Source organism: Anopheles gambiae, chromosome 2 (genome assembly GCF_943734735.2).
Source record: "Anopheles gambiae chromosome 2, idAnoGambNW_F1_1, whole genome shotgun sequence".
Classification (NCBI taxonomy): domain Eukaryota; kingdom Metazoa; phylum Arthropoda; class Insecta; order Diptera; family Culicidae; genus Anopheles; species Anopheles gambiae.
Window position 1 is genome coordinate 32784057 of NC_064601.1, and position 18530 is coordinate 32802586.

The 18530-nt window shown below is 43.9% G+C and overlaps 1 protein-coding gene across 6 annotated transcripts in view; it reads right to left on the reverse strand.

The window, feature by feature from the left end:
* LOC4576873 (uncharacterized) overlaps positions 1-18530 on the reverse strand; it is a 136710-nt gene that overhangs the window by 61621 nt on the left and 56559 nt on the right. For 5 of the 6 annotated variants that reach the window (XM_061642444.1, XM_061642448.1, XM_061642449.1 and 2 more), the window contains 2 exons: positions 15090-15245; positions 2119-2460 (listed from right to left, as the gene is read on the reverse strand). In XM_061642444.1, the coding sequence (XP_061498428.1) occupies positions 2119-2387 (269 nt within the window). In that variant the 5' untranslated portion in view covers positions 2388-2460; positions 15090-15245. The remainder of the gene's footprint in view (positions 1-2118; positions 2461-15089; positions 15246-18530) is intronic. The other variant, XM_061642446.1, reaches the window with a different exon arrangement.

An 18530-nucleotide genomic window follows, 5' to 3' on the forward strand; every position in this document is an offset into this window, starting at 1 on the left:
TTGTGACACAAAAGCCGAATATATTTTCTAGAACAAAGAATCAATTATAAACGGTACGTGATCTCTTAGAGTGACAGTGGCAAAGTGTCAGCGACAACATCAAGATGTAGCATGTTGAACCCGTGTAACCGGATCGATTATTGCACATTTTAAGATTGACGACTTCAGAAAAGGACGTTACTCGAAGGAACATGCTGCCTTTCTCTATCTCTCTACAACGGCTGAGATGGTACCAAAAGATGGCAAGGGAGAAGCGAAATCCAAGCCCCAGAAGCTCTCTGGGGAGCCTCCGTGGGAAGGACCGGCATTCTTCACGTGCCGTTCGTATTATCCTAGCTACTTGAGCAGAAAATTGCTCGTCATATTTGTGCTATTAGCGCAACGGAAAATTGATTGTCAAGCGTACGCACGAAGCCTCCCGCCGGGAGATCTTTTCCGCGGAAGATGTTATTGCTTTTGAGTGGGCCAAAAAAAAACGACGATACACATTCATGATCCGTCCCGGAATGTAGGAGTCGAGCCGTTGTCATTGCCTCTGTTGCCACTTTACCATAAGTTTCGCCATTACTGCGTTTAATGAATATATTGATGGATTGTTTCAATTTCACAGTGCTGAGCATTGGAATAAGAAATCAATGATGGCACGAGGATGAAGCTGCGTGTGTATGATAGCGAGGGACTGGTTTTTGTAGTCTTTATAAAGCTGATTCAATGGATAAGATTCAAATAACTTTAAAAATGAAAAAGCACTTCATTGTGTTTCGTATGACATTACAAAGATGTATAATTGAAAGTAAATAGTAAAGTACTTTGAAGTAAATTAAATTAAATATAATTTTAGGTAAATAAATAGTAAATTTAAAGTCCTCGTTACACGCAAGTTCATCAAAACCCCAAAACTCGAAGTCTAAATATGAGTCCTTTTACATATTGCTTCATATTCACGATTTTAAAAAAAAATTAAGAAAGAAAACATTGCTGCTTATACAAGCAACTATTTTTAACAGTTGCCCCCTAACAACACACGTGCTACAATCATGTTGAACATCTACATTCCAGGATGTGAAGTTGTGTACGTTTTTTTTTTTGTATTATTTTTTACTTTGGCGGTCGTCATAAAAACAGTATCCGAAGACACATTTCCAGGAATGCTGCACAAGATGAGATTTTTTTTCCACCCTCATATGCAAAATATCAAACCCCTCGCACCACGAAACGCGTTACGAACGGGAAGGAGCTTTCCCTACTGCCATCCCTCTGCTCCGGTGTCTACTGCTAGAGTCGCCTGAGTGCGTAGTTTTGTGTGCGGAAGGAAAATTAAATTGAAAGAGTTTTATAAATTGAGTTTTGTTGTCAGGTTCGCTGCATGCAAGTATTACATTCTCGACTTCGCGAACCGAGCAGCGATGGAGACGCCACAGTCGCTTGGCTGCCGGTTGAGCGGTTGGTTAGTTCCCTCCGTGCACCAGCAGTCAGCCAGCCGATCGGAATGAACGAGCTCGCTCTGTACGAAGTTTTCGCTCGGTACCATAGGGTGTACTTGCGCAAAAAAGATGACTGAAGCTCTTACGGTTGGGTGAAGTGAATGGGAATGAAATTTCTATTTGTGCAGGAAATGCGCTTAAGCGTGGAGAACGTAACATCGCGTGCCCGCGCGATGGGACAATCAACGTTTGTTATCTTTTTTTTTACTGTCGCTCTATTTTTGCATTTCATTTCATTAAAAACGTTCCTTCCAGGAAAGCGTTTCTTCGCACGAGTAATGAATGAAAAACGGTTTCTATATTTTTCCAAAGAAACGCACAGTCTGGTTGACAAAATTAATTAAATAAAACATTTAATTTTCAGCAAAAAATACAACCAATTGGGACTGGTAAAGAGCTGAGAAGATTTACGATATGATCCACTGCCGTCCAATTTGGTGCGTTAGATATAAGTATTAATGTTCCCTTTTCACATAACCCTCGAACGGGACAGCAACGGGCTGACAAATGTATCCGATAAACATGGATAGCTCTATTAAATTGGGTCCGACAGTCCTACCCACCCGAGCCAACCAAGGGACACTACTATCGCCGGGGACAGATCTCGCCGTTTGTGTTTCGCTCCAGTACTTACTTGCAGTAGTAAAGACGGCCATCCTTGGCCGTGTGGGCCGTCCAGCCTTCCTTCAGCTGCTCCTGAAGCGTCTCCAGATAGCGGCTCACGTCCTGGATCGGCGGTGTCGACGAGGCACTGGAGGAGGAGGTCAGTGACGAGGGTTGCTGGGCCGAAAGTAGGTTCGGTGCATGTTGCTGAAATTGGTGCGGCTGCTGGTGCTGCTGCTGCTGCTGCTGCGACTGCTGCTGATGTTCGGTGCTAAGCGTTGGCCCGGGTTGCAGGAGCATTCTGCTGCGGTCGACGTCCCGGCAACGACGTTCGACGTCGTTATCGGAGCGAAAGCAGAAACCAAAGGACTATCTGTTGTTGCAGGCAAAACGGGGAAGAGATAAGGGGAACAAGAACGTAAAAGAAAGTTAGAACGTGAAATGGGCTGAGCGGTACAATTAATAGATAATGATCAGACCAATTAAAGGCTAATAAACAGATTGCAGAAGAGAAAAGCCGTTAAAGCTAAATTTAGCTGATTTAATCCAGAAGAGTGTTTGTCTCTATTTCATGTTAAATAAAGCACAGTTCCTGACAAATTACACACAGGAGTGACAGTGTCAGAAAGTCTTCACTTTGGTTCAGATTACTAGATGGTTTCACTCAAATTCCCACACGAGTCGAAGGAAATCGATCAAATTAAATCACAAACATATGTATCATTAAACACATTCCAATCTGTGGCATAATACTGCCATACGGAGTACGTGTGTATTGTTCTAGCGAGCGCTTATCAGCTCACCGCGTGGAACACACCATGTCACAAGAAAGGTTCGCCAAACGATGCGAGACTAGTGAGCGCACCACTCACCACCAGAGTCTGAATAACAACCGAGCTGTACCTAATCTTTCAAACACAATCAGCCCAGTTGCCAGCCACACGTCCTGTCACAAATCGTTAAGCAGACAACGACCTGGTATGAAAATTGAATGTGGCATTCATGGCCGACGTTTGGGTGGGCATTTCCCTTCAAACGTAGATCTCTTTCTCATTCACCGTCTGTCTTGTGTGTGCCATTGAACCGTGCGCATTGAATGCAGCCGCATCACAAGCGGCCCAAGTGAGAGAACTGTTTATGACAATCATAATTGCAATGTCTTCATAGTGCCGCGCGCTTGATGAAACCTTCGACCGTCTTTGCTTTTGCTAAAACAAATGCGACAGAAACAGCCATTTCAAAAGCAAAGAAAAGCTTTGCGCTTGAGAATTATTTCATTGTTTTTTTCTGGTTATGCTTCTCGTGTACTATAACTCTTTGACAGCAGCATCACATAGAAGGTGAAAATAATGGCAAACCATGTGGTTGGTAGAGCGTTAAAGCAGAAGGACACTTCAACTATCCATATCGTTTTTCATTAACCCTTCGGTGATGAGTGATTAGAATAAGATTTATTTTCTTTTGTAACAAAACATTGAATTCTCAACAGAAACTTCTGAGATGAGTATGTCTGTGTAGAGTTTAAAATTTATCGCATAATGGTACAATAAATAGTGTAAAACTATTGCTGCAAGTGTGTTAAACAACACTTCCAGCAGCCCACAGCAGCAGGGTTAAACCCAGCGACGTGCATTGCACAAATAAATTATGGTTGAGCGTTGATGACGAAGACATAAATACTGGAATGTTGAGTCTTCAGAAAACTGTAGAAAAAAAAACACACACTAACACGAAGCAGAGCGTGCTTGCCAGCAGGATCTACTGGATGTCTGTCTTCATAATTGAATTCTAGCGCATACCAGCCGGACAACGAACGCTTTTCCGGCATCTTCCATCCACTCGCATAGGACGTTTTTCTTGCCTTAATGGCAGTGTCTTCGGCTACATAGCACAAACTGTTTTCTCCCACGCCTCTGTGTGTGTGTGTGGGTTATCGGGTGCAGAAGAGTGAAAGGATACAGCCCCCCACAGCTGAAGCCTTTTAGCTTCGAAACGGGCGAAGCAATTGAGTTTTGTGCAACAGCTGCGCTTCACAGCCGCTGTCAGTCACACTCACGCCCTGCAACGCAACCAGCACCAGCTCTCGTCCGTGCGATGGTGATGGATGAGTTTCAACCTCCTGCCGGGCGCAACTTTCATGTTTAATGCTTTTTAAAGAAAGGCTCGAGTGTTGCGAAGATGAGAGATTGTTTCCGACTATTTGGCGAGCTTCTTGCCCATATTGCTGCTTTCTCAATGCACATTCGCACAAGGGTTGGCCACTTCATGGCAAACCGCAAACCAGTCAGACGAGAAAATGCATTTTGTAGGAATTGCGTTGGTTTTCACAGAGCTTTTATTCATTACGCCAAGTGGTTAATATGCAATATGGTGTGGTAGACGTTGAAATTGTTGTTATCAATACCTATTGTTGAGAAAATGGTACTACAATTGAAAAGTGTGCAACATCATTTATGGAAAAAAAATATTCGTCCAATATGCGGGCGGTTTTCAACAGAATAAACAATCGTTACTGTACATTGTTTTCAAGTCAGTTTAACTTGGAATATGACTGTAATAGTCGGCCCTGCGTATCGGGCAGCCGGTTCAAATCAAGATCGTTAAACGTTCGGTGCGTCGCATTCGCGTAGATCCGGCAAGGGATTATTTAGAATAAAAGAATATCTTTTCTTTCTTCGATTGACCCTTCATTCCCATGGATTGTGGTTTCGTCTGGTGCCCACATCCCACTACAACAATTACGCTTTTGTTTATCCATTCAAATGAGCGAAATGATTGCGATGATGATTACGCTGATAATGACGCTAATGTTGATGATAGTACTCAGTAAATAAATGCGGCTAGAAATGTGAACAACAAGTTCAACATGTTTGTTAGCAAGCAACCGGAGTGAAAGTCCTGATTTTCTTCATGACAAAGCACATTGTACATGAAAATAAACATCGCTTTGTTGGTTGAAATTGTGATGCAATGCGGTTTTTAAATTCATGCTCTAGAATTTGCTTGCAACCTTGACGCCTAAAATCATAAAATCAATGACCGAAAGCACGGCATCCAATAACTGCGGTTATTTGTAGCTTGACTTGAAAGAAGTGGTTGCTAAATCGAAATCGAGTTTTGACAAGTACATTTTCCTACGTCCATTTACCAACGACATTCCAGCGAATTCTAGTGTACAGAGAGTCACCGCACAGCACCGATGGGATTTCAATTTCCGATCAAGTTGGTCTGCCGTCAAGTACGAGGACATGTTTAGTATGAAAAGCGTATTATGCAATGTTGTACAGGATAAGACTATGGGATACCGATATAAAAAATACAAGATAATTGAACAGCATTCTCAAACCGAATTGAAACTTGTATGGTAATTAAAATCTAGGTACTATGAATATATATTTTAAAAATAATAATGTTAGGTGGCTTTTATGATGTTAGCCACCTGTGATAAATGGAGTTTGACACTGGGCAGCCAAGTCAAACTAGCATCAGTAATTCAGCCTAGTTTATTTCATCCTGAAAAATATGCTCATGCAATAAAAATTGTTTTGTTCGATTTTTTAAGTTCAATAAACAATGTTAAGTACAAATAAATAGCAATACGGCCTTTATGGACCATTCCTCTTGAACAAAAAAAGAACAAATAAACGAAATCAAATCAAACGCAAACTTAACAAGACCGAAAGTGTAATCTTATTTAATACAAGAAAAATAAAATTGACCGTTGATTATTTTTTTCCGACAATAGCCAATCTCAAAAAGTAAAACTGCATTGCACCCATCAAAACCATGCTTGGCTAACGGTAGCAGTATTGTGGAGAAATCAACATTTAATGGCTACATGCAGCATTCCTCGTTAAGCTATTGGAAAAATTCATTCCTTAAGTTTTCCTCGAATCCGGCAATTACTTACATCTCTCTGGTCTGATGACATTTAGCGAAGAATTTTCGGAACATTTTGGGATGCAGTGCGATAGTAGGCGCTCTCTTTGAACGCATGAAATGAGCACAAGTTTCTGCATCATCGGCGAGTTATTTTCGTAACAACGTTCGCAAACGGTACCATCTCATGATTGTGATGTGCATAAGCAATCGCAAGCCTCTCGGAACACATGAATATTCAATCAACCGCTATCAACTTTACTGGCATAATTTGATGTGTGAGCCGTCGTTTGGGGAATTAATTGAATTTCTTTCATTACTTCATTCATTAGTTCCGATGAATGAATTCTTCGAATTATTATGACATGTTTTTTGTGTTCTGGATATTCTTACCAACATAATATTGATATGAGGTTTTAAAAGGATTAAAAGATTTGAAGGATTCTAACAGGTTGATGTTAAGATCTTGCATTTTGGAAGCTAAATTGGTCATATAAATCCGGTAAACATTGATCAATCCTTAACCCGATAACTACACAATGTAAAATTTAGGACTTATTGACTGAATAACGTGTATACAACAAGAACCGACACCAAAGTTTGGAAATAAATAGCCAAAATTTTTCAAATACATAAATCGAGCCTCCCATATTGACCTTAGCCAAAATTGACAGCATAGAGTGTTTTCTAGACGAAAAAGTACAAAAAAAAGATTGCCTATCTAGGGGCTAAATATTGCTCACCAAGGAGCTCCAAAAGTTTCCCTCCTAACAACCTGTATCACTTAACATTTTGTCGCACGAAAGGCTCCCATCGCGACGACGCGATGACATTCAATTAAAGCATCTCTTAGCCCCCCAGGGGGCAAGGCAGGCCAGGTGTTTTACGGAGTTTCTTGTAGTTGGTTGCCGTTGTTTTTTTTTGTTGGGTACTTTGTTATAGCTCCAAAAACTTTTCCAGCCCGCCCGGCAGATATAAGTCACGCTGGATGTGCGATCCTATTAATAAACGCTTCCCGGCTCTGGGTAGTGTGGTGCCACCGGTGCTCCAACAGTGGGAAAAGCTTTTCCTCCCGACATGACATTGTTCGGCCGAACTTCCGCCCGTCGGTGGCGATGGAGATACGCACGAAGCTGCCGTAGGTGCCATGCCGAAAACTTTTACAGAAATTCCACACGGCAGCCTGAAGACGACGGCGACCATGAGGATGAATTCGACAGTGAGCTTTAGCTGCGCTCGACTCCGATGAAGATGCCTCCAAAGCCGCACATCATCTTCGTGACGCGCTGCAAAGTCCTGTCTTTCCCGCAGGGTGGCACATTCAAACGTGTCATGTTCGAATTTTCCGATCCATCAAAAGGGGCTCCAACACCGAGGGGAAGAGGGGGGGGGGGGGGGGGTTTACCAAACCACCACCGCCGCGTGCTGTCGCAAAACGGAGCCAAACGAAAACTTTGCGTAAGGATATTAATTCACCGTCGCGAACAAACCACCAGCACGACGAACGAGGAATGTACAAAGTTTCGTTCGTTTAGCTAAGAATTTAAAGTTCGCAGATGTGTGACGAGGCCGAGACGCGCAGATGTGCGGTGGAAGCCGTACGTGTCCGGCAGCATGAGCGAAAGTCGTTGAAAGTCCTTTCTAGGCCCGCGCCTTGGCGGACAACTCTATCACGAAACAGCGAACATTCTAAATTTTCCCTGTCGAAAACATTCGCTTTCCGTGGGTGGTGCATATGTGTGTGCGAGTAAGAGACAGAGAGAGAGAGAGAGAGAGAGAGAGAGAGAGAGAGAAAGAGAGGGAGAGCGTGAGAGAGAGATAAAGAGAGCGTGAGAGAGAGAGAGAAAGAGAGTGAGAAAGAGAAGGACAAAGACAGACAGAGAGAGTGTAGGGCCGTATTTGAACCTTTGTTGAATATAAGTGCAAAGTTCATTGGATAGGAATTTATGTGCTCTTTTACGAGTTCGCAATGTTTGGCATTTAGATCTCAAGAATTGGTCGAGCAATATGTTCCCCAATCGTGCGCTACAGTACAATGAAGATCTATAGCATAAAAGCAAAGCTTCATGACAAGCATGTTTTGTGGAGATTGTGGTGGATCCTGTTTCATTTCGGGTATTTATAGCATTTACATGAATTATTATTGTACGTGTAACTTGACACAGCGAAAAAAAATAGCACTACAAGAAGATATAGGCTAATGTATCGGCAGGATGTAATTATGGAGTAAATAAAAAGTAACGTATTGTAAGGCTTTCGCAGTAGTCCTAATAAGACGCATGATTTCGGCAGAAATAGTACAAGACACCATGAAGCTGAGCATGTATGTCTCCACCCAAGGTACGTTTGCTCTTCCTTGAAACATACGACACTTGATGCAATGTAACAATCAAAGAATGTTACATTAGTGTCGCGTATGCGTATGCGAGTATAAATTTCGTTTTAAATTTCCAACAAACACTTTAGCGAAACATTTTCCTCCCAACGATCGGCCATGGATCCTACATTCCTAAGTAAGGCCACAGCCAGTTTACCAAACCATTGGCTGATTGGCGTTTCAGAATTCCACATAGCATTAGAGAGTAAGTGAGATACACATAGGACAGAGGGCACAATAAGACCGGAGCAATCCTGCCTGTCGGATCAAATGTCAACAACCATACGCTTACGAAACTGGTGCTAAGCCGCCGAAAGAGTCGACCTGATATGCCGGCACAGTTTTCGGTGCGCTACACGCCAGCTAATCCCACCGTCGTAATCTTCTGATCCCATCGCCGTGCCATTTGAACGGTGAGCTTTCTGAATTCTCTCCCATCCCGCACGCCATATTCCTCCCAGCATTCTTCCGGATGGCAAATGTCAAATCCTGTCCGATTGGAGCACGGCGGGGCAGTTGGAAAAAGTTCTCCCATCGAGCATCGCGCATACTTCCGTCCCCATTCAGCGGAAGGCATACACGCTAACAAGACCATGGTGCTGCTGCTGCTGCTGCGGCGCAATGTAGTTCACTGCAGGCGTCATTTGGGGTGAACCTTTTTTCTTTTCGTTACCTTTCGTCATTTCGCCCCCCGCATCGCCGGTTCCGGATGTACGGAAGTATCGAATGTGAACCGAATCGGATTCTTCCACAACAGTATTTTGTGGGATTGTTTATGGTAGACGGCTGCTGCTGACACGGCCGTAATCGAGCCGTGCGCCGTTGGTTTGGCGGGAGGAGATTGAGAACATAAAAGATTTTTTATTTTTTAATAATGAATGTGGTAAAGCCGTTTCGTAAGGTTTGTGCGCGTCCCCAGGCAAGCACAATATGGTCTGGCACTGTTCGGTTTTACGGTTTCGGATGAAGTTGAAAATACTTCAAACGATATTTTATTCCAAAAATAAAATATTACATGAAAACATGTGAAATATAATCTAAATCAGACATACTAAAACACCATTCACGTGCAATTTCAATGTTACGTCAAATTTGAGTACGCAGGTTCTGTACACCGTAGCGCAGCAGCAAAGTTACCTTACTTCGAAACATTCGCAAAAGTAATTTTAAACATCTAATTGCGACTAAATCAAAACTTGAACTCCGTTACAGGTCGTCACGCAGCTACGCAGCGAAAGGAAAGTTTGCTTCTTTGAAAACTCTTTGACACTGACACGCTCCGCTGGTCGTTTGCCTTCGGCAATTTACAATAACCACTTCGTTACGGCTTTTCACCTCCCAATATCTAACACAATCTTCTTGCTCTCCGCTGAAATGATTTACATCGCCGCACCAGATTCGCCGCATCCGATTGCTTAGCTAACCATGCGAAAGGAGAAAAATCACCTCCCACTTCATCAACGTTCCACCATTCCGGCGCTTCGTTTTTCGGCCGTTAGTACAAATTGTACCGAAGTTGTGTTGGAAGTCGGCACATTTATTACGCTTAGCTATCGTCCTGAGCGAGCTAGGGAGGTCCTTGTGACGTTTCAGAATGACAACGAAACATTAATTATTTAGTGATAAAGCGATCGAAAGCGGTATTTGGACAATCTCAACAGATTCGAGGCAACAAGATTACAACCAAAGTAAGGACTAGTATATTCTTCGATTAGTTGTCCTATTTGAATTTATAGACTTTATATTTTTACATTACTATATATTTTATTAACAACTAAGAAAAGTATTTCACGATCTTCAAGCGTCGTAAAAAAAAAGTCTTAACAAATTGTTACGAGTCAAAAATTACACAAATCACTAAGCCACTCCCAATGACATATATCATTCGGTGTAAGGAAATCATTAGCAATCGGAGAGATTTGTTTTTCTAAGTAACTAGAAGCTTCTGTGCACCAAGCGAAATGTCAGCGGATAATCTACTTCTCAGGAACATGCTATAACCAGACTTACTAGGAGTTGTACGTCCCACTTAAAAGTTTCGACAAAATGAAAACGACAGAACGAAACGATCTACAACAACACACACCTGACGACTGCATGGCAAAAGCTGGCAATGCGTATGTGCTGTAAAGCACAAAGTTACAGCATCAAAGCAAATCGTGCGAAGATGCAACGACAGCCGGGACGAAGCTTTCATCTTGCTCATTAGTATCTCCATATGATTTCAATGAAATTGCGACGAGTAGTCTCACCATTACCGGTAATGAACCGGCCCTGTCCCGTAGTGAAGGAACACCGTACAAAAATGTTGAAGTAAACGTTTTTTTATAGAAAATAGAATTATTTAAAAGCAAACAAAACAGGGAGTATTGCACTGCTTGCTGTTTGCTGTTTTCTTATTCATTTACATTTAAATAGTTCTTCCACTCAATTTACGGGAAATCCAGTATTGTTTTAACATAATAAACGCTTGGAGTCAATGTTACAAGAAAAAACTAATAAGAATGTGCAAACTAGAACTATGTACACGTCTAAAAATACAATTATTTTGCATGTTCATCTGTCTTTCATTAAAAAGGCAACCCACTGAAAACAGTAAAAAAAAACAGTCGACACAACTAAATACAAAGTTTAAATACACATGTATTTTAGCAGATACTGTTCCTTTTTTCTACACTGTGTCACCCGGCCAAGATTGTGTGTGCTAGTTTTTCTTTAATATCAAACTCTCTGCATCCCACGCTAACCATGCTGACCTATTATTGCGTTTAAAAAGATTGCCGTTATGCAACAAAATGTAACGATTGCCTCTAGCCATAGGTGTATACACACAAACACACACACGCGCACATTATTCGAACCAAATGAAAACTATGCCATGGGTCGCTTGAAAAGGGAAAACCAACGTTTTCCCAGTTTCCAATTCTGTGGAAAACGACATCCCCACCACCGGCTGTCTGATCCATCAGAGGGTTTCCCCGTTAGGGGAACTCTGCTCTGGCCCGGTATTTCCTTCGCATCTGTCGTCAAGTGGGACACGTCGCACTCACTGCATACCCCTCCCCGAAAGGGCTATATTTAGCAGCAAACTTCATGACGAGTGATAAAACCCCGAAACCACTGCTCTCCTTACCACACTGGCATGCGTCCGCAAAGGGTCACCACCGTACCCGTCTCATCATCTCGCTGCGAGCCATATCTGCTCTAATTTATCCACCACTCACACAGGATATAGCCGGAACACGGGCGGGTACGGTTCCGGAATCTGTCTCTGTCACGGTGTGCTTATGGGGCCTATATAATGAATGACGTTTTAGACATTTTTCCACAAATTTCATATTTTTTCCTTGTTGAAACATTGACCAACGAATGACAAAACAAGTCCACTTCAGTTTGCATCAATGCACTTTTCGTTTGCATTTTTATAAGCTCAACGTCCTCTAAACGGTATTGAAAAGGCAATAAAGACTCTAAAATAATCAAATAAAAGCCAAACTGCGTTGATCAACAGTCTACACCGATAAACCGATAATCCAAACGAACTAATTGCTGCTAAACGATGCATATTAATTGCCAATTATGCTTCACTCGCACTGGCGACCCATCGAATTTTCAAAATTCTTACCATCAACCAAGCAGCCTCTCCAACAGACGAGCTGGAAAGATGCTTGATTTGCTCCTAATTGTATCACCCTCTTGAGAGTGTCTCGATGCACCAACCCACCAACAACCCCGGGGGACGATTTGAACCGCTCGTGCATTATGGAACAGCGAAGAGAAAACAAGACCGATAAGAAGTGTCTCTAATGTGGTGCACTCGAACGCTCTCACACCATCTCGCCACTGTCTGAGCATCAGCTCAGCAAATCAGCCCGGCAATAAAAAAAATATATATCGATCTGAGTGTCATAACGATATTTAAATACCTCACACGATACGTCTAACACTGCCAATAACCGATGCCGTCACGTCCCTGCTGCATGCGTTAGGGTGGTTTAAGCATCGCGCAAACCACACCAATCAAGAAGCTGCCGCTTGTTCTGGTATGTAATTTTTTTTCTCACTCTCTCCTTCTCAGTTTTTCCCCGCATTATCGATATCATCCACATCTCTTAGCTCAAGCCGTACAAAAAAGTACTCTCCGAAACCGGTCCCCACTGGGCACACAACTGGCTATGACCGTGTGGTTGCGCCTGCTCTTGCCAACCAACCAACGGAGCTAACGCACGTTCTTGGTGTAAGCGGGCCACAGAACATCGCCACAGAACGGTGCGCGGAGCAGAGTGTGTGAAAAGTGTGTCAAACACAGCGTTCGGGGGGCGACATCCGAGATGCTGTCGTCGTTTCCTTCTCCGACTGGTTGGCCTGAAGTGGCCATTTATGTAACACACTCGATCGGTGGCACACTCGTCACAGGAAGTAGGACGCTGCTGCTGCCACACCGGGAACCCGCCCGGAACCGGTTTCCATTACATGATTGTGAATGGGAAGATGGGGGAGAGACCGCTGTCGGATCTGATTCCCGGTTTTCATTTCACCAGTGCCATGTTCCACATTTAGCCCAACCTTGGCTTTGGCGTATCATTGCGGCGTCCCTTGCGTTTGCCCGCAGTCCAGGGAACTACGTCCGACATTCCAATCAGCCAGAGGTGTGTACTCGGTGGTTCACATCGAATCGTTTCGCTTCCGACCCTACTTTCCGCTAACTACACCACAATCGTGTAAGATGCGGTTTAGTTGTGCATTTTTTTTTTGCACTCCAACATCTGTATCTTGAAGAGTAACGCAATTCCAAAGATTGCAAAAAAATGAAACGATATGAACATGAACGTACAACGAATATATCACACATTGTATCACAAACCGGGTGATACTCATACTAACTCCATACAACTACATACAACGTACAGAAAGCGCGAGACACAACTTCCCGTTTCAGTACTGCCCTCGTACATCCAACCTCTTTATAATGGTCATTCCGATTCCATCTCCAACTCACATGTCGGAGGGACGGAGAGGTTGGCAATCGGTGCAGGCGGATCGTGAAATAATAAAAACAACAATAAATGTCAAATCGGGAATGGACTGAGAGAACCGAATGAGGGAGCACAGCAGCAGTAGCAGCACACCAGACACCTCGCTAACTGATTTCAAAACGAAAGTGTCCACAGAGGGAGGGGAAAGAAAGTTAGGCACGGGCGAACCACAAATATGTTGTGAATGATCCAAACGTGTGAAGTTATGTCGTTTTTCCTGCTGCCCACTGTAGCAGTGATGCTTCCCCACTCCATATCTTTATCCTTCGTTTGCTCGTTTGCTCGAAACTGACAACCCGTTGAGCCGGACCCGACGCCAATTGGCGGGCGGAAGGGGCAGGCAGTCATGCGGCAACATGTGCGTGTCAATCATGCTCATGGACTCGGACACTGTTACGTTCCACCGGGATGGCTGGATTGTCGCACGTCAAGAGAATAATTATCCATTAAATTTGTTAGTTTTTCGCTCGACTGATTGACACTCCACTTTGGACGCAATTTATGAGCGGGCGTTGTGTTCGGCTCGCTCACGAACGCTGGGAGAAAGACTCGACAACTGTTCGTTGGCTTAATAGTGCGTTTCAATCGGTTAAAGCGTTAATCATACCGCTTAAGGTGGCAGAGGAACGCTTGCAAGGTAAACGTAGCGAAGGGGGATATAAACGCTCTTCAATGAAGAAAACATTCCGTTTTAACAGGCAGCAATACATTGCCAAATGAACAAATGCTAATATTTGTCGTTTGTTTTGTATCAAAGGTTTACTTTTCCATTAAAATGCAAACCTAAAATGGATCCCTGAAAAACTATCTCCAATACATGCTTGATGAGTCTCATTAAATTGATGACCAATTCAATTTTTCATAGTTATTTATAAACGTCTTGACCAGTTTGCCTGTCATATTTGGTAAAAAATGCAAAGAGTAAGATTTCAATTGAAACAACTTTTGGAACTTCTATATTTACCTAGATTAATGTATTAATGGGGTCATAGTTTAGTTTTCAAGCAATAATACTCTGCTCAAAGTCTTACACTCTACCCATATTCTGATGTGCGAAATTGAACAAAATCCATTTGAAAACAAGAAGTTCGAGTATAATATTTTTTTTTTATTATATTTAAACAAACAATTCAAGCATTTGATTATTCATTACTATTATTTCTTTTTCATTCATCGTCAACCAATTTCATCATTAAAACATACCTTGGATTCACTTTATCGTTAATTCTTTACAGTCTTTACAGGCTATAAGTTACCCTACAGTCCAAATTCAATGCAGCCGTATCATCAATTCAGCATAATTGATTCGCATACTTTGAAACATCACAATTATGTCTGGGTTTTCCGTTACTTAAACATTTTTAAAATCTTGACAGAATAGAGATTTTAACACGCGACAGGTAAGCTGTTTAAGCATTTTCTGTTGCTGATACCTAAACCATCGGTGCAGCGCAGGTCCAAAATCGAATGCTTTAAACAAAATCAAAGCGCTACTCGCTGGGGGCGAAAAAGTGAGACGCATCGTTTAGATGAATTTTAAATAATCCACATTTCACGCCTAGACATGTTTACACAATCAAACGGTTTCCGACCGAGGTTACCCACTAAATCACCTTTCTGTCGTGGTTTTTGCCTTAAAGGCGAGTCCATAAATTGACAAACACACAGCTTTTTCATCTCACAGCCACTGGATGGAAGTTGAAATCTTACCACACACAGAAAGCAGAAGAAGACCACAGCCGGAAAGAGACACTAGTTGAACCGTTGCACCCGAAAACTCCCAAAGAGATGACTACATCGCAACGGGGAGGAAGCCAGTCGTTATTGATGCGCAGCAGCTGACGTAGTTGTCGCGCGTACCTGGAACTATAGAGTGAGAGAAACAGAAGAAGAAGAAAACAAAGCAAATAACGCATTAGAATCTGAACTTTCCGAACAACCCAAACGCACCCCCAAAACAAAAGCATAAATCATAATTCATTTCCAAACACAGACGCTATTTTTCATCCCGTCCCGGTCAGGGCAGCGGTGCCTTTACACAACAGGGTCAAGCGAAGGCACTGGATCACGCTGGATACTGACAGCACACGGAAGATGCTCGCCCGCCTAACAAACGGCAACGATAGTTCACCCATTTTTCGTGTCAACCCCGCCCATCCCTCCCCTCCACTCGCTTTCCTGCGACACGATACCGACCAATTTGTCCAACAGCGGGGCTGGAATATAAAACAACGAACGAACGAACGGGGTGGACATATGTACCCCTCCGCCGGATCCAATGCCAAGCAAAATGGTTCAGCATTTCGTTCGAGCGGTAACGCACCGCAACAAACGGTAAAAGTTGATGCCCGGAGATGGCCATCGCAACAAAGACGACAACTGCGACGACATATCGGGCCCGGCCTGCTGCAGCACCTTGTTAAGGCTGCGACACGGCGGAGTGAATGATCTTTCGCTCCGATATTAACTGGAACAAATGTAAACACTCTCGAAACACACCGAGACACACACACACGATCGTGACGGTCTTCGAGCGGCAGGGCCCATTCCACCAGCGAACCTGAAATAGAAACCTCTTCCCAAAACGTGTTCTAGCGTGTCTTTTGCTTTCCACCTGCTCTCTATCCCTAGCCAGCATTGCTAGCGAGCCTGTTTCCCGCGGATGCGTTGTATCCGATCAGCATTTGATTGGGCCAAAACTCTAGTCTGCTCTATGAGCTATTTCCAAACACACCCATCGATACGGTCGATAAGGACCTGGCATTCTCAGAAATAGAACACGGAACCGCGTTCTTTCACTTCAATCGTACGTCCGAGCAACGTGATAACCCTCCGATTGCCCCGGCTGGATTTCGCACATTTGACGTTGAACTTGCTAGCTTGTTCCGGTTAAATCGGTGCCCTCGTCTGTCAGCGTCAATCCCAACGCGTCCGAAAACAAATAAACATGTCACGAAGTGACGGTTGGGCCACCCCTTCCACAACACGAGAAGTTTGAGGTTTGGTCAGTTTTTTGCAAATGTGCACAGGTTATGAAATCCGCACGTAGTATGTTGCACTCTCCGTTCGGTGCAATGTTGACGAACGGGCGACCAAATCTACCGATATCAATCGGTACCACGCGCTCCACATAACGATCGCCGACAGCCGTTCGACTTTTGGGAATGGCGGGAGTGGGAAATGATGTTTTAAACTATTTCTACGTCTAGACGCGTGGGTGACGATGTGTTAATCGCTTATCGATTCCGAACACCAACATATCGCGCAGGGCGCAGGGAATCGTTTACCATAAACATTGCGTTTTATCGTGAAAACCACACACACACACAACGGGCAGACGTGACGATGATGGCGAATGCCGTGGTTGCGGTAGTGAAGGACGAAATGTTTTATTCATACTCGTTTTCGACTCGACGATACCGACACGATAGTGGGGTTCGATTAAAAATATATTGATTGAAATTCGGAGCGAGCGTGTGACAGGCAATTGAATTGAAACACAGCGGGATTTTGTTTAATGTTGGCGCTCGTCAGATGCGAGCAATGAAGTGAAAAGCAAACGATTTTTGTTGATCTAAACCGTTGCCAACATTAGGGAGCTTAGGGAGCGTCTGCAGCCATACTTTAATTCGTGCCACACGAGCCACACAGTTGATTAATCATTTCGAATTGCACCTTTACCGCCACACCACATTGCCTCACGCAGACAGAGCACCATTTATCAAGCACCCGTGTTTGGTGCCGGGTGGATCCGTTGGGCAAAAGGTAAGCAAATTCGAACATAAATCTTTCCGCCCGAACAAATCCCAAGCGCACCCGCGGGAAATCGGACGTAAATAAAAATGCTCCCGAAACGAGACCAAAGCAAACACAAAGCGCGACCGATAGCATCGATCGGAACAAAATAGTTAACAAAACGGACACATCTCTCTCACTCTCGGTCTCAAATACAATTGGCCGCGAAATGCGGGCCAGTTCATCGACCGGCTCGACACCCACTTTGTCCACCCAAATGCACGCGCACACACACGGGCCGTATGTTTTTGATCCGATCCCATCCATTCTCCCACGGAAAGGAATCGGAAATCGTTGCTGCCAAAGAATGCTCATCGATCACGTCAACGCGCGTCAAGCCGAGTTTCCCGGTGGGGTCGAGGGGGGGGGCGGGTTTCGGTTTTTCGCTTTCACAATCACTCCATCGTCGTCATCGACCCTTTTCATGTGCTTCCGTACCCCAGGGGCAAACAGCAAACGCTCCTCCTATCCGACTCTCTCGCTTTCTGTCTTCCTCTCCGTCGAACAATCAGCAAGCCGAAATTGCAGCAAACGGAAGGATCTGCGAACGGCTCTCGAGGCTCGTTTACCAACGTCCAAGTCAGCGTTCGGTGGGCGATTAATCATCGCTGCGCCGCGGAAGTCGTCAGCCGGAGTACCCTTCGGATAAGTCACGTCTTGCCGGAAAACGGCAGTTTTTCTTAAGGGTGGCGGCGGCAAGGCAGGCGACACACTAGCGGCTAAACGTGCGTGTGTGCAAGCGGTTCGTTTGTCTTGTTTTTTCTTCCTTCAGTCGTTGGCCTGGGGTGGAAATTAATGCGCCGGTTTGTCGTTCATCAAACTTCAAACTCAGCAGGCAAACACACATCCGTCACGCATTGGAATGATCGGTCGGGACCGATGCCACCGGTTTGCTAAGTGGGTGAAAACAGAAGCATCCCGCCGTTTCTGTTTCGTTGCAGTGTGTCCGATCGGTCGGAGTGTGGTTTTAAGAAGAAGGAAAGCACATGGTGCTTCCAGACTGAGGGGAGCGCCGATAAGCAAAGAATAACGAGAATTGGCTGGCTAAAAGTAACACTCGCGCAATCGAAGCGATATCGAATTTCACAACTTTTCTTCGTCCGATGATGGGGAAGCTGCAAGCTGAAAGAAATAAACTTTTATTGCTTGCATTACCATCGACATCATCTGACTTCTCTGGGCTCTCTTAAGTGCGATTGAACCCGCCTGGTGTTTAATGAAAATGTCTGCCAACTGATACAATTCATGAAACACAATTCAGTTATTGGAGTTCCGCTGTTCTTTTTCTTCTTTTAATCCTGTACTATTGTTTCAAAGAGAATGCTAGCATTCATCAACCACATATTTCATATGACG